The sequence below is a fragment of the Sinocyclocheilus anshuiensis genome, unplaced genomic scaffold, assembly GCF_001515605.1.
Source record: "Sinocyclocheilus anshuiensis isolate Anshui unplaced genomic scaffold, SAMN03320099.WGS_v1.1 scaffold708, whole genome shotgun sequence".
Taxonomy (NCBI): domain Eukaryota; kingdom Metazoa; phylum Chordata; class Actinopteri; order Cypriniformes; family Cyprinidae; genus Sinocyclocheilus; species Sinocyclocheilus anshuiensis.
In genome coordinates, this window is record NW_015555881.1 from 1,744,709 (window position 1) to 1,761,283 (window position 16,575).

General features: G+C 35.7%; 1 protein-coding gene across 1 annotated transcript in view; it reads left to right on the forward strand.

Annotated features, from left to right (window-relative positions):
• Positions 1-16,575, forward strand: part of LOC107675705 (secretory carrier-associated membrane protein 1-like) — a 27,958-nt gene that overhangs the window by 7,613 nt on the left and 3,770 nt on the right. The window contains exons 2-4 of the mRNA XM_016470118.1: positions 10,153-10,230; positions 11,391-11,501; positions 15,129-15,277. Of these exons, the coding sequence (XP_016325604.1) occupies positions 10,153-10,230; positions 11,391-11,501; positions 15,129-15,277 (338 nt within the window). The remainder of the gene's footprint in view (positions 1-10,152; positions 10,231-11,390; positions 11,502-15,128; positions 15,278-16,575) is intronic.

The following is a 16,575-nucleotide window of genomic DNA, read 5'->3' on the forward strand; positions in this document are numbered from 1 at the left end:
GCCTTATGCGTGATATCAAATGCTTCCGCAGATTTATAGTATTACTATAGCATTTCACCTGAGCATTGCGAATCACTCGTATGGCCATGATAAGCGCTGAATAAATGACAGGCTTTCTGTTGTAACATAGCACAAGGTAAATAAGGGTGACATCTAGTGGAGAAGACTAATGATAAGATTCACGTTAATCAGATCTTGTTTTAAATGTATGGTGAAATAAATACCGGAAAAGATCGATTCACAGCTTTTGAGAATTGATATCAAATCGACATAATTTTAAAAAACGTTTAATCGAAAAAAAAATTTGCCCAGCCCTAATTTTCACGATAAATGTCAAATCTTTATTTAAGTTAAGTTTAAAGCCAGATTTTTGCTCCAAAGTGAAAGTTGTAGAAACCTCGTTGCACACAGTGTTTTTCTCCTGTTTGGCTTTAAACTAGTTTAAATCACCAAATCATTTGTGTTCATCGCTGAGTTCAAGCGCTTCACACTGGATCTCTCAGCGCTGTTTAATGCTCGCGTGACCGAGTAAACGCATCTGCTCTAGTGAGCTTGATTTGAACATTGGTCGTTTTGAACATTGGTCCGAGCGGATAAATGGTCTGTGTGGCGAGATTCAAATAAGTCGCGCCGTTTCGTTCCGCTTTTGGCGCATAAACATTATATATTTGGCGCATAATATTATTATATTATATTTATCGAAATCTTCATACCGTTTTACCGAGGAAAAGTACATCGCGATAATTATCGTTACCGAAATATCGCCCAGCCCTACCAGAGACACCAGAGACAAGATAACGGTATGCTCAGCTGGGGTGGTATTTGCATATGGCAGAGCATGACAGTTGCCATTACCTAGCATTCAGTTCAGACAAAACATCATGCTTGTTATCTGATAACAGTGACTTTTCTGATTGGATCCCACTTCAGGATTGTGATTAGCGTAGTTTTTACCTGTGTTTGGTCATTAAAATGTTTCTTTATTATTATTATATTTAACAGCGTAGAAATCATAATGGCAGATTTTACAAAATCATATAAATGTATACATGTATGCATTATTGCAAAAGTAATTCTTAATAATTTTCTCTGTGTGGAGTGTGCACAGTCGTAGTTTATTACATCAGTTATCGCGCGTCTTTTTGATTAGCTCCCACCTCGCCACTTATGCACAGGCAAGGTAAGACATATGTTTTTATATTTAATGCTGTTCACTGTGAATTTTTTTTAATAGTGCATCATGCACTTTGTTTAGGTATAATGTGGGTTTATCGTTCAGGAATGTTGTTGTTATGTGGGAATTATGCCATAGCCTAGGTTTCCGTGAAACAGCGCTTTGTGTTTTCTGTTCTTAAACCATTCTCCCTCAAGGAAACTCAACTTGAGGAAACTCTCCCTCGAAGAAACAATCAACTTGTTAACATGCTCCACAGCGCCACCCAGTGCATTTAGTTATAACTGACTTTTAGTTTGTGTGCTTAGGATTTATCATGGATTCTCTGCATTTATGGCCAGCAAAGTAACACATAGTAAAATTCTAATAATGTTTTTATTTTTCAAATAATAATTACAGATTGAATATTCGACTATTTGTGCACACTAGGGTTGTGACGGCGAGGACATTTTCCCACCGGTTGATCGACATGTGACAACACCGGTAATACCAGTATCACTTTTTTTTTTTAGTACTTTTGGACTTTTCCTTCTTTTCCTCGCTTTCCTTTGCTTTTAAATACCTTATAAATGCCCGTGCGTCAATTGCTTGAATTGACAATAAGAAAACAGTACAACGACAAACTCACTTATATTAAACATAGAATCTTTATTAACCAAACGGATAAAAATACACCATGCTATAGGCCTAATATAAAATAACAAATAACTTACACAAAGTTTAAATATAAAAAACTGAAAATCAGCAAACACCGTGGAACTAAATAAATAAGAAACATAGAACATTTATTAGCAAAATGAATAAGTAAGCTTGTAGGCACGACATACACCTTGATGTAAAATAAAATAAATAAATTACACAAAGTTTAAATAAAGTAAAAATCAGAAAACACTGTGGAACCAAGAAATGAATATAAAAAAAAAAACTTCCAAAATCATTTTAGATAAACGGCAAAAGTCCACAAGCTTTTCAAAGTCCAAAATATTGCCAAACAGGTGCTTTTGCATTTTGTTTCTAAACTAAACTAAATCTTCCACCATCGTCTTGTCTGTCTCACCTCACTCTTCACGTCGGTCAGCTTTCGCAGCAAGCCTAGTGCACACCCCTGCTTTTTACTATTAGCTTATCTGTGTCATATTGGTTTCTTATTCATCTATTAATAATCATTTTATTTTAAGATTCATTTTTATTTTCATAGTAATTTTTACACTTCTGTTTATATTGTATGTTTTTTGAAAAGCACTTTGTAACCACTGTTTTAAAATGTGCTTTACTTTTTTCACTTACTTGCGGTCTTGTAAGTTTCACTTGCATATCTGTAAGGTGACATTTGTCTTCTAGCCCACACAAAGCTGCATTCTTTTTGCCTGTCCCTTCCAAAACCACATTTGACCTTAAATGTGAACATTCACAGCACACTCATTGTTGAAACAGCCTTTACAAGACAAATAAACCTGCATTTAGACAATCTTCTCCACATTAACTGCAGTCATGTCACACAGCCTAACACTTCGGGTTTATTTTGCATGTGCTGAGGAAAGTTTGCAGCAGTTATGTTTGCGTTGATCTGATTTGCACCGTTTTCATCTCAACTGCATTCAAGGCTAATCTTGTTACTGTCTAAAATAAGCTTTCATTCTGTGAATACTCGATTGCTGTGCTTGTTGAGCCTCCGCTTACATCCTGAAATCATCTGTAGTCATGAAGAAATGCAGTGCTGAAGGAGGTCAAACCCAAACGCGCTGCTGGGGTTGAGTTTCCCGCTTTAGAATCGGGCCACCGAATGCGAGCAGCCGCTGTATAGAGGGATGCATAAGGACATATGTGATGTAAATGTTTGTTTCTGTACTTTATCTTCACAGTTTGGGTTACATGTTACAGTACATCATCAACAGGTTCGTGTATCATACACTCAGGTAAACAAGTGGCTCACATTTCAAGGGATAGCCACCCAAAAATGAAACTTTGCTGAAAATGTACTCTCAGGCCATCCAAGATGTAGAGGAGTTTGTTTCTTCATCTGATTTGTAGAAATGTAGCATTCCATCACTTGCTCAGCAATGATCCTCTGCAGTGAATGGGTGCCGTCAGAATGAAAGTCCATCTCCTGTTGTCCTCTCACATCAAAATCCACCCACCACATATTTGTTTAGAGCTGTTTTAGACTGATTTGGCTTGTAAACAGTGCTTGATCTGTGCAGATTTCTCTCCTGATTCAGACAAGATGACTTTTTCACTAGAGGAAATAATATTAAGAATAGAGGACTCATATTTTAGCTGGAAGCAACAGATTGTTTCTTACAAAAATACAGTTTTTCACTTCTCAAGATGTTAACTGATGGACTGTCGTGGTGTGGATTACTTGTGGATTATTGTGATGTTTTTACCAGCTGTTTGGACTCTCATTCTGACGGCACCCATTCATCCATTACTGGACTGAGGGTGTGTAAATTTTCAGCAAATTTCAACTTTTGGGTGAACTATGCAAAATTAGACTAATCGTTAGTGTGCTCCATATCCCTTTCCTTTGTAAGTCTGAATGTTTAGACGCACTTATAATGCCTAAAAATGCTTTCTAGGTAGGCAGTTCACTTGGTTTGGAGATACAGACATGCGTCCATGTCAGGTGATCATACAGTGTGATATCAGACATCACTGTCTCGCAGTGTTTATATGATAACAGTGTTTCCCATACATTGATTTATTTGTGGCGGCCCGCCACAATATCAAAACTGACCGCCACAAATAGATTTTCCAAAAGGCTTTGACTTCGTTGAATAAACATGAGCACTGCAGGCACTGGTGTTTTTATATGATTGTATCTTTGAAAGGAACTGACTGTCTTTAGAAAAGTTTCGATGTCATTTTCATTTAATCTTTCCTATAATGCCCGATCAAGTAGTGTTTATGAGCGGAGCGCTGCTTTGATTACAGCCATTACCGGGGAACCCGCCATTTCTGCTGCTCCAAAAGCATTGAAAGGAACTGACTGTCTTTAGAAAAGTTTCGATGTCATTTTCATTTAATCTTTCCTATAATGCCCGATAAAGTAGTGTTTATGAGCAGAGCGCTGCTTTGATTACAGCCATTACCGGTGAAACCGGCATTTCTGCTGCTCCAAAAGCGCCACCTGCTGGCAGAGAATTAATTTGCATTTTCAATCAATCAGCCCCTCTGTTGTTTTATATATAGCCTATATTTCCCCCAGGGGAAGTGCCGCCACACATAGTGTGTAAGTCTGTGGGAAACACTGGATTACAATACTGAAGACAAAGACAGTGTCTTCCTGCTAGTACAAATCTGTATGTGTGTGTGCGATTGTCCCATAAAACATTTATTGTTATACAGTCTGAAATATTCATGGCTCCGGAGTCCTGACAGTTCGGCAGCCGTATGAAACAGATCTGCCTCAGGACATGAGCGCTGCATACTGGGGCTGCTATGGAAACTAGGGACGGTTTAGTGTGTGTGTGTGTGGTGTTGTAGTTAACGTTCTTTGGACCTTGTGTGTTATAAGGATCAATCTTTATCCAGAAACACAGGAATTTAATAAAGCATCTTCCCTGCTATGTGTTTGGAATTAATACTTATTAAATTAATAGAAATATTGCGATATTATTATTATTATTATTATTATTATTATTATTATTATTATTATTACTATTGTTATTAATATTGATGATGATATAACTTTTTGGAGATTTGTGTCTGTCTATATAAGATCTTAAATATTATTTTATTTATATATGTATTATTGTTGCATTGTTTTATAATAATAATAATTTATTATTAAAAATGCAAATATTTTAAATAATAAATATTTTTAATATATTTATTATTATTAAATATTTTTATATATTAATAATAATTATAATGTATGTTTTTATTGTTGCATTCTATTGGTTAAAGAATAAATAAAAACAATATTTTAACTTAAAATATTGCTTTAACCATTAAAAAATAAAAAAAATGGTACTGGTCATAAAGAGGCCATATTGGTTGCAGTCTTTGCTCTGAACCCAGGGTTGATCTCTCCCCCTCATCTATTTATATCTTTTGCTCTGTGTAAATTACTGGAATCAGGCAGGAGAAAATTACAGCATTCCATCTGATATTCCTGATGTTCTGGGCTGTGGAAATGGAGGACAGAATGTGTAGTATTTCCTCGGTGAAGCGTGCCATAATGTGTGTTTGCGTTCTCTGTGTTGTTCTGTGCTTTAATCTGATGCCGACTCAGCACTGGACGTCAGGATTAGTTTGGCTCGCTCTGGAGTAGGGATGGGTCACGATTTTCGAATATTCGATTAGTTGATTTAATTCTAGAATATCGAATAGGTTGTGCGATTATTGTCTTAAAAAATTTTCCCATGTTTTCCGTGCTGATGCGGTGGTGACGCGTTCATGTGGCGCTGCCAATAACGCACCTAAAATCTGTCAAAGACAACAGAAGAACACACTGTCTTAAGTGCACACTGTAGACTTGCGTGGCATAAAATAAGACTTGCGTAGCATATAATGGTTACAGTCATTTGGGACGATGTCAAATACGAGCTCTGTGTGGACCACAAACACCCCCGACTGTGTTAGAGGTGTGGCTGAATCCGTATTCAGAAAGGCGCGGAAAACAAATAGCGCGTTCTACGGAGCCACTAAAGGGCCATGGTTAGCCACTTGCTAACGTTAGCCTGTTACATTACAGTACATAACATTTCACTTACCACTAGACTTGTGCCGGTATTCGTAAATGTTCAGTTATTTTTGTTATAAGAAAAAAGTTATTAAACCTGTTATACTGTATTATGACAGCACTTTTTTTTAACAAAATTTAAATATTGTGATAATACCATATACCATGATAAAAGCATTAGCAATTAATCGCAACATGAAAATTTGATACCGGCATATCCCTACTTACCACATAAACAGGGTAAGGAGAGATGACTGATAGGATGATGACGAATGATTTGCAGATCCTAAGCACCACTGACAAACATCTAATCTTGTAAAATGTGTGGTAAGTACTGCCGAGTGCTGCTCCGTACGTGTGATCGCGAATCTCGAAAGTGAAAGTAAAAAACAAGCGCGCGTTGATATTTCAATGCCCCGCATATTAATAACGACTCCTTGATGCCCGCAGTTTACATACAGTATAATTACCCAACGATATAATTGCGACAGAAGATATTGAAGTATATTTTTCCTCCCATCTCGTATCTGTTCCCTTTAGGGATTACATTTTTTTAAATGGATATGTCCTAGCCTTATGAGCAGTTGATTTATGCTAATCGACGGACTGTTATGTTAATAAGTGCCATCATTCAGTTATGTTTATTATATTAATATGTTTCAGCACGTTACGATCATTATACGGCTTGAGTTAATAGCCTATCTTCTGAATTAAACAGTTTATCATACAGATTGAAAGTGTGAATCCCGTCTCTCTCTCTGTTTATGGGGTGTCTGTGCGTGCATGCGGGGAGGGGTGCAATTTTCGAATAATACCTAGCGATTTTCGAATATTATTTTTGCTTGGAATGCCCATCCCTACTCTGGATTTCTCAGCGTTCTCTGACATCTGCGTGACATTAGTCATGATAATAGTGCCTTTATCAGCCGCTCGTGAGGGGAAGTTTGAGTTTGTTTAGAGCCGTTTAGATCTTAGTTCATGGTTGTTTTACAGCGGCAGTTGTGCTGTTTGTCATCAAACCTTGTTGGTTCTCTGACATCTGCGTGACATTAGTCATGATAATAGTGCCTTTATCAGCCGCTCGTGAGGGGAATTTTGAGTTTGTTTAGAGCCGTTTAGATCTTAGTTCATGGTTGTTTTACAGCGGCAGTTGTGCTGTTTGTCATCAAACCTTGTTGCAGAGTCATATGTTGTGATGCCAGAATCATAATGATTTCTGAATGACTTGTTTGTGCAGTTTAGTTTCAGCGTGTGTGTAAATAAGACTAGGTCGGCCACACACGAGTTTAGCACACATGCCAAACTAACTGTACAGTTATCATGGAAATAAAAGTATTTTTATGTACTGTATACACTTTTCAGTTTCATGAAGCCAAACCAAACATCTGAAGGAGCTTTATTTGCTCACATGGAATTTGTTTTGGTTTTCAGGAGCTCTGAGCACTTGCATAAATATGCAAGAAGATGCATAACAAGTAGCTTCGGCCACCCACTCACAGTCCGCACGCTAAACGTCTGATGCATTTTACATGCAAAACCGGGAATTGCTTTCTTGATCTAGTAAACGTTGCTCTGATTGGCTGCATTTACTCAGGTTTTTTTTGCTTCAGTCTGTCTGGAAACAAAGTCACGTTGACAAAATAGTGTTAGTTAGTCTGCCAGTTTTTTTGTTGTTGTTTTGTTTAATCAAGAATCGTTGTTTTATAAATCAGTCATAACTTAATATTTTTCAAATAAAACCATATCGTATCTGATCAGCAACTTTGTCTGTTATGAGACTGTTATGACTCGTAGAAAATAATGTATCAAATGCTTGCAAAGTTTCATTCTCTTACTAAAAACTATGCTGTTTTTAGACATTTTTATGTATCTCTTCTGGGTCAGAATGGACCTGAACTCAACACTGAGTTTAACCCTGAAAATGTCTATAATTTTCTCCTTTTTGTTTTTTTTTTGTTTTTGTTGAAGAAAATATAGTTTGGGCTCCTCCTCAATGCATCCTATGATTGTTGTAATATGTCTTGCACACATTTTTTCTTAATTTGTAACATGAAATTTATGATGGTGTTGAATTTTATCTTTAGCTCCTTGTATTTTTTCTTATCATGTAGACAACAGGTTATGTAAAACTCTGAATATAGAGCATAAATTTAGCAAAATACTCTTCTTTATAGTTATTTTTTCCAGCTGACTGATGAGCTTATGGATGCCGAATGGTTATTCTGAGGTAAATGTATTGTTACGTGGCATTGATTACAGTAGGCTTGCTGCGATAGATGGTGTTTTCGGTTATATCGGTGTTAAGCCGCAACTCCGGATACGTCAGTTGCCTACCGCGGCACCGCCCCCCTCCGTCGTTTGGATTTTTTTATAGTAACAAAAATAATTTAGCCTAGTTCAGTTACAGGACAGACACTTTTAAAAACTAAACGCTCAATGCAGCGTGCCGAACCATGCGCGAATGACAGTGCACCACGAAGCAGGAGTCAGATTTTATTTATCACGTGAGGAGAGTGAGTCGAGCTGACTGACAAGGGTGAGGTGAGAAAGACAAGACAATGGCAAAAGATTGTTTAGAAAGGAAATGCAAAGGCTCCTGTTTGGTGATATTTTAGATTTTGAAAAGCCTATTGACTGGAAGTTTTTTTTAAACAGTTTCTTATTTATTTGGTTCCACAGTGTTTGCTGATTACTTTATTTAAACTTTGTGTATTTTATTTATTTTATTTTAAGAAATTTGTTATTTTATTAGGCATAGGCCTATATGGTGTATTTTTATTCGTTTTGTTAATAAAAGTTCTGAGTTTGACGTTGTTGTTGCTTGAATTGAATCATCGCTGAATTGCCCCTAATTTGAAAGTGAAAGTAAAATGCACACAGCGCTTTTTCAAGCTATTTTAAAGCCAAGAAATCCAAGGAAAAGTGGGAAAAACTCAAACGAACAGTTGCTTGACGCCGAATTGCGGCAATTCAATTGCTGCTAATTTGAAAGTGAAAGTAAAATGCGCACGGCACTTTTACAAGCCATTTGAAAGCGAAGAAAAGGGAAACTCAAACGAACTAACCCCACCCCAATGGTGATACCGGTATTACCGGTGTTGTCACATGTCGATTAACCGGTGGGAAAATTTCCTCACCGTCACAACCCTACTTACAAGCTTTCTTTCTTCTGTTGAACACAGAACGTTACATTTACTTTTCTTTACTTTACATGTTTTCCGCAGTTTGAAACACTGAATGAGCGATTTCATGAGACATTTCAGGAAGTTGTACTGTAGGCCATTTTATAATATAGCTTTTGATGTTCATTCATGTTTATTTTGTACTACAGTAGTAAAGAGAAAGATCTGATGGGTTCACGTGCCACTTGAACTGTAAAGCGATCGCTCATGCCACATTAAAGAGTGCCAAAACTGTATTTATTGTTTGAAATTCATTATGAATTTGGCAGAATTTTAAAGCTGATACTTTATTAAGGTAACAGAGCACAAAGCGTATTGCGATTATTGTTCAGATAATATGAACTTCTCACACTAACAGAGCACAGCATTTAGACTAAAGACTAAAGAAGCCATATCAGTATTGATTATAAACGAGAATTATGATATTGTTCATGTCCACACAGCTGACAGCTTTACCTGTTGTAATCTGTTCAAGTTGTGCACGAAATTGACGCTGCTTTTCTGCACTTACTTCGCACATCTCCGTCATTTTCTTTCATACCACTTTCAGCAGGTGTGCCGTCAACGCTGCTGTTCGGCGGAGATGAGGACTCTTTTTCCACTAAAACTTTGATGCACATCAACTCAGTTTATTACATCAACATAACAAATCATGTGATCACAAAACAAAGAGGAAAAAAGGCATTACATGCACATTTTTAAATCATAACATGTACATTTATATAGTCGCCAGTGGCGATCACCAGAAACTTCGCTCGCAAATAAATATTTTTGGTCGCAAATGCCACCGTTTTAGGCACAGTCTGGAGCCCTGTATAATCAGAGTTTCATGTGTTTAATAATGTTTAAAGTGTTTAATGATGCTGATGAAAGAAAGGTCATCAACAAATATTTTTCATCATAGTTTTCATTAACAAAATTAACACTATTAAAAAGTACCAGATTGATGCATAAAGTCAGACAATCAGGTTAAAACCTTAATAGTACAAGTAACAAGAGTACAGAAAACCTTTATACAGGTGTGTGCAAATTGTGTAAAATAATATCTAGGTGAAATATCCTAAACATACAAATACTTAAAGGCTGTTTCCTCTCTGTGTTTTTTGCAGGATCCATCAGTGACACAAGTAACGCAGACTGCCCCGCCTGGCCTGGAGGAGTATAACCCTTTCACAGACACAAAGCCGGTGAGACCCCCAGGACAGGGACACACTGACTCTTATATGAGACTTACTATGTATAAAATATGTATAAAACGTACTATGTATAAAATTAACAAATGTACAGGTTTTCTAAGGACAATAATAATTAGAACGGCTCGAAAATACCATCCGCCAACACACTCTGGTCCAGAGAAAAGAGAGGGAGGGAGGCTGGCTGGCTGTACCAGTGTTATTTTGGTACTATTGAGATACTATTATAGTTTGTATTAATATTTTAAAGTAATTTTTATTTTTAAGTTTTCTTTTAATTTAAATTTTTTAAAGTTTTAGTAATTGTGATGTTTTTTAAATTATTATTACTAGTTTAAAAATATTTCTATATAGTTTTATTATTTTTTTTGTTGTTTTATTTATTTTAGTACATCAAGTGAAACTAACTGAAAATGAGAAATATCTGAAATAAGTTTTTAATTTATTTAAATTAACAGTTATTTAATTTCAAGTTACAAATATTTTTTATGGTTTTAGTTAACTATAATAACACTGTTACATACATAGTAAATACTTTGTTGTATGTAATCAAACAGTGAGGTAGTGGCTGACGTTAATTTCCTTCATCACGCTGGTAATGGAAGGTCAAGGTGAGTACATTGCATTGTGGGATGCAGTATTCCATGCGGTGTGCTCTGTTTTATACTGCACATTTTGGCAAATGTTGTAGGTCATCCAAATGTGTGTATAGAGTGCACTGCATACATTCAGATTTAGTATGAGTAGGATGTTTCTTTCTGAACGAGAGAGAGATGCAGGCAAGGAAACAAACAGCATACATACAGTACCAACAAATAACATCATTCACAGTGTGGTATAACTAGTGAAGCTGTACCAGCGTATGGCTCGCTGCCCAGAACAGCCCACACTTACAGCACAAACCCGTCAGATTTTGTGCCATTCAGTCGACTGAAGGCATTTATGTTACATTTTTTCCCTTTCCTTAATTGTGCACATAAATTGCTTTATTTCTGGATGATCCAGAACATTCGAAACATAGTCAAACACATCCAGTCAGTCTGGATTTATGAATGAAAAGAAAAGATGTTATGTTGTTATTGTGTTGCAGATGAGGTGAAATCGTGAGGTGTTTTGCACGACAATATCTCATGTTTTATTTTGTGGCATTATAGGTCCCGCCAGGCTCCGCCCCTAAATCAGTCCCACCCACAGCAAACACACAGCCAGCCATCATGAAACCCACCGAAGAACCGCCAGCCTACACTCAACCTCAGCAGACACAGGTACATGCATCTCACTTCATTCTCTAATTAATGCACTTAAAATGAAAGTATAGCAGCCAAAAAGTAGAAAAAGTTCCGGTAAAAAGTTGTCTAAATCGTCCATTTGACATTGCACTAATGTTCTCAGGGGATGAACAGTGCTTTATAGATGGTTGCATCATGTCCCTTTCTGATATTACAATATTTTGGTTAAGGCTGCATGATTTGGGGGGAGGGATTCTTTTTGTTTTTGTTTTTTTAAGAAAAAATTGCAATTGCCATTTAAAATGTCTTTTCACTATATCAATACAACTGTAATTAATAATAATAATTATTATTCATAAAAATTACATGAATAAAGGATTACATATATATACTGTATGTATGTATGTATATATATATATATATATATATATATATATATTATTATTACTGAATAAAAATAAATCAAATAAATTATTCAAGAAAAATAATAATATAATAATTTATTTCATAGTACATCTGTAAAATTACAATACTAATAATTATGTCTATTTTTAAACATCAAACCAACACATTTTTATTTTGGCAAAAAATCTGCAGTGAGCCCTTAAAGCTTCTCTTTTGTTGACAACAGCCAGTTTTCATTACAAGTTGATGAGCTGCTCACATGTAAATGAACACAGTGCCACATTTCACTCTGTAACACGCAGCACATATTTATTTAATTAAGTCACAGCCTTTGCAATTTGATAACCGCACTAAGCCATATTACAATTTCTGATTTATTCCAATTAATCATGCAGCCCTAGTTGTGGTGGTTATATTAAAGAAGGCTTTCGCTGTAAGTCTAGTCCTTTAAATGTGTTTCCTGTTCATTTATAAACACTGAGGGATGAGTCTAAATAATTTTGTGTTAATTGACTGCATGAAGTTTCCTTCTGAAACCTTAAACCCCCAGTTGGGTCTGTGTGAAGCACAATCCCTGATGCAGATGATTCTGTCAGAGGGTATTCGGTGTTGAAAATCCTCCTTGATTTCACAGAAATATCCTCAGTAGGACAACAGAAGCTTCCAGCAGGCAAGAGCTGTGAGCCGGTCTGCTCACGAGTGAGCTTATACTGTATAATTCAGCACGCCTGCGGGACAGGGCTGCCTCGCTCCAGACATATGGACACACCGGCACGCTTTGGGTGTGCGTCAGATGACTCACACGCTCGGGCTCCATGTGTAACTTCAGATGCTTTGAGTTAGGACACAACAAGGTGATCCAGATCTTCAGGAGGAGGCCGAATCAGAAGCTCAGGGTCTGTCGCTGTAGTCTTTAGTTTGTTGTAGCAGCGGAGAGGAGTTGAGCCTCAGGGTGACAACAGAAGGCTTGTTAAAGGACTTGTTGCCCACTGGCTTTATTAAGCCGAGTGTGTCACATGATGCTGCCTTCAGGGAAAGCTGAGATTTCTGAGCCCTTAAAATGACCCAGAAACAAGACAGTATGCGTCAACAGATTGGCTTAGATAAGAGTGATTCTTAAAATTATAATCTGTCTTAACTGGGACGCTGCTGTAACGAGTGCAGGATGAGTCACCGCTATGAGGTCCAGTGCGGCTGGGACTTTATTTTTGGTTGCAACATCTTTACAGCAGTATTCATTCGTATCATTCATGCTGAAAGTTTAGGGCAGTGACGGCGCTACACCGGGGCTAGGGGGGGCTATAGCCTCGTCAGAATTTTGAATAGCCCCGGTTTACTCTGACGTCATCAATATCATTTATTTTCTTAGCACCCCCACATATTGGTCTAGCCCCCCCTTAGCACCAGTAGAGAAAAAATTCTGGCGCCGTGCCTGGTTTAGGGACTTTGAAAATTGTTTACTAATAAAAAAACCAACAAAAAAACCCCACAATTTTTTAAACTCCACTAAGTGCATTTGCTAAACAGTAGAGTGCAAATAATCTTTAAAATTGCATGAAATTGATCAAAAGTGACAGTAAAGACATCAAAGACAGATTTCTATTTCAAATAAATGCTGTTCTTTTGAACTTTATATTCTTCAAAGAATCATTAAAAAATGTATCATGGTTTCCACAAAATTATGAAGGAAACATTACATGCTGAAAGTTTCGGGACTTTGAAAGTCGTCTTCTAATACAAAAGTGCTTAACTCATTTTCAAACTCAAACTCTTGCTAAAGAGTATGGTGTACAAACAATGAACTCTCACATCCCACGCTAGATTTACACTACAGCCAGTTCAGTTTTTATGTCGTGACTATTTATTATATTTGATCATATGATTTACTGTTTTTTGATGATAATAGAGACTGTGATGTTGTTGTGTGTTATTGTACTGACCAGATATGCGCTGAATACCTGTATATTAATATTGAATTAATTTATTTTGTATCGATATTTAATATTTTAGTAAATATTCATTTAAAAAATATATATTAAAACAATGGCATGAAGCTTTTAAGTATTGCACAACTAAGTAAACATTTTGCATTTTCAAGTAATAATTGCATTTTCAATGAAGTAATACAAAAAAATTGAGTGGTTTTCTCTTATTTAATCAGTTAATAAATTCTATTCTATTTTATTATATCATATTAAATTATATTCAATATAGTAAATAATATATACTTTATTTATTAACTAAATGAAACTAGTGTAAAAAAAAAACAGATTTTCACTTGTTTGATCTATCAATATATTATATTATATATGAATTTATATTACATAAACTATATATATAGTGTCATTTAAAAAAGTTTTTTTATGTATTTTTTTTACATTTAGTATTGACTTTGTACTAAAATCATCTAGTATGTACATGTGTGAATGTACACAAGTACACAACTGTTAAAAAGTTAATTAAAAACTTAATACTTTTTATTCAGCAAGGAAGCATTAAATGAATTAAAAGTGACAGCAAAGACATTTATAATGTTACAAACGATTTCTCTTTCAAATAAATGCTATTCTTTTGAACTTTCTATTCATCAAAGAATCCTGAAAAATAAAAATGTATCACGGGTTTCACAAAAATATTGGGCAGCACAACTGTTTTCAACATTGATAATAATCAGAAATGTTTCTTGAGCAGAAAATCAGCATATATGAATGATTTCTGAAGATCATGTGACACTGAAGACCGGAGTAATGATTCTGAAAATTCAGCTGCGCATCACAACAATCAATAATATTTGAAAATATTTTCACAGAAAATAGAAATTTTAAATAGTATATTATTCACATTTCACATGAATTTTTCATATTTTACTGTATTTTTGATCAAATAAATGCAGCCTTGGTGAGCAGAAGAGAATACTTGTGAATGGTAGTGTAGCTCAAACATGCTTCGTTTGAGGTCAGATGTCCTGCCATAATCAGTTATGATATAAGTAGAGGCTTATTCAAATTTACAGTGTATAACGATTAGCCAGATAAGATATGCCGTGAATAAACAAGACAAGACTTGCATTGTCAGTCAGACGGAGATCGGCCCTCACGGGTCTGAGTTTCAGGCATGTTTGTGATTGGTTCTGACAGCTGCGTCTGAGAAAATGCCTTTGGTGTGTTTTGATGTTGACTCTCCTGAAGTCATGCTCTGCTCTGCCTGTAAGCAGAATTACTTTGTGTTCATAACCATCTTGTGTCTGTGTGTCTGTAGGATCAGGCGCGAGCCCAAGCGGAGTTGTTGCAGAGACAGGAGGAGCTGGAGAGAAAAGCCGCTGAGCTGGACCGCAGGGAGAGGGAGATGCAGTCTCTCAGCGCATCAGGAGGTGAGTTATTAGCCTCTATGCTGCATCGCTTATTCTGGTCTGAAACCACCCTCTCAGACAGGAAGGTACTGACATGTAAAGTCACCTACCACAGTTGGGTCTTTTTACACAACAAATGGAACAGGTAGCCTCATATAGCCAGACATCAGCATTAAATCCCATCCGGATTGCAGCCTATTCTGACCAAAAATTTCAAAAGTGCACAGATTACACAGCCATGGATCATATTTTCCTGAATGAAATCCGATATGTGTTCTTACTAATTAGTACATTCGTACAAATTTTGAGGTGCTGATTCCAAAAATTGTCAGTTTTTGCTCAAACACATCTCACTTTCCCACAAAATATTTCATAGCATTTTTGATTTTGATGACCATTTGTAAGGTGAGAAATATCTTGTATTCTCTCTTAATCGGCAGAAAAACTGACCCAAACACATGAATCCTGTCAGAATCTGAGAAGATTACAACGGTTCAATTCTTAGCCCATTTTCACATGTATGATATTATTTTATGCCTAATCCTGATTTCCACTTTTGCCCCTGCTTTGCAGATTGTAAGTTAAAAGTTGAAACTTTTAACATTTGACTGCTTTTGTTAGTTTGATAAGTGCATTAACGCTCACACACACACACGCACGCATATATATAAATTTGATAACATCTTCATTCTTATTTTTTGGGAAATAAAGTGATGTGATGGAAAGGTTTTATTGATATTTTTGAACTCATGAATAGTGGAAAAACTGAAACTGTGACAATGAATAAGAAATAGGTACTTCTCTTTGCAAATTAAAAAGGAGTTAAAAAAATAAGGTGATAAGCAAATATATAACTCAAAATTAATAATTTATTTGTTAATGTATTAATTAATAAAAGGTGTCATTTTCAGTTATGTATAATGGGCTTTAAATTATTTCGTATAGATTAAATTTAGTAGTGGAAGTGATGCTTATTATGAAAAAAATGGTAGGCAAAATTCAAAAATTCTAAAAAGTTTTGAATGTTACCATATTATTACCATGTTATTACTGCAGTTACCCCTTTTTATTAATTTAAACACAATTTAAATTACACATGAACCACACCAAAAAAAAAAAAAGGATGCTATATATAGATGAGAAATGTTGTTGGAATTTATTGTTGTATGAAATTAATAAGAATGTATAATGTGAGAATTACCAGTATTAACTACAGTATTAACCTCCACTAACTGAATGGAATTTAATTAAATTCCTTTGAATTTATAGCTCATGATTGCTCAAAAAGGTGGTATTTTCAGTTATGTATAAAGATCTTAATTATTTTGTATAGATTAAATGTAGCAGTGGAAGTGA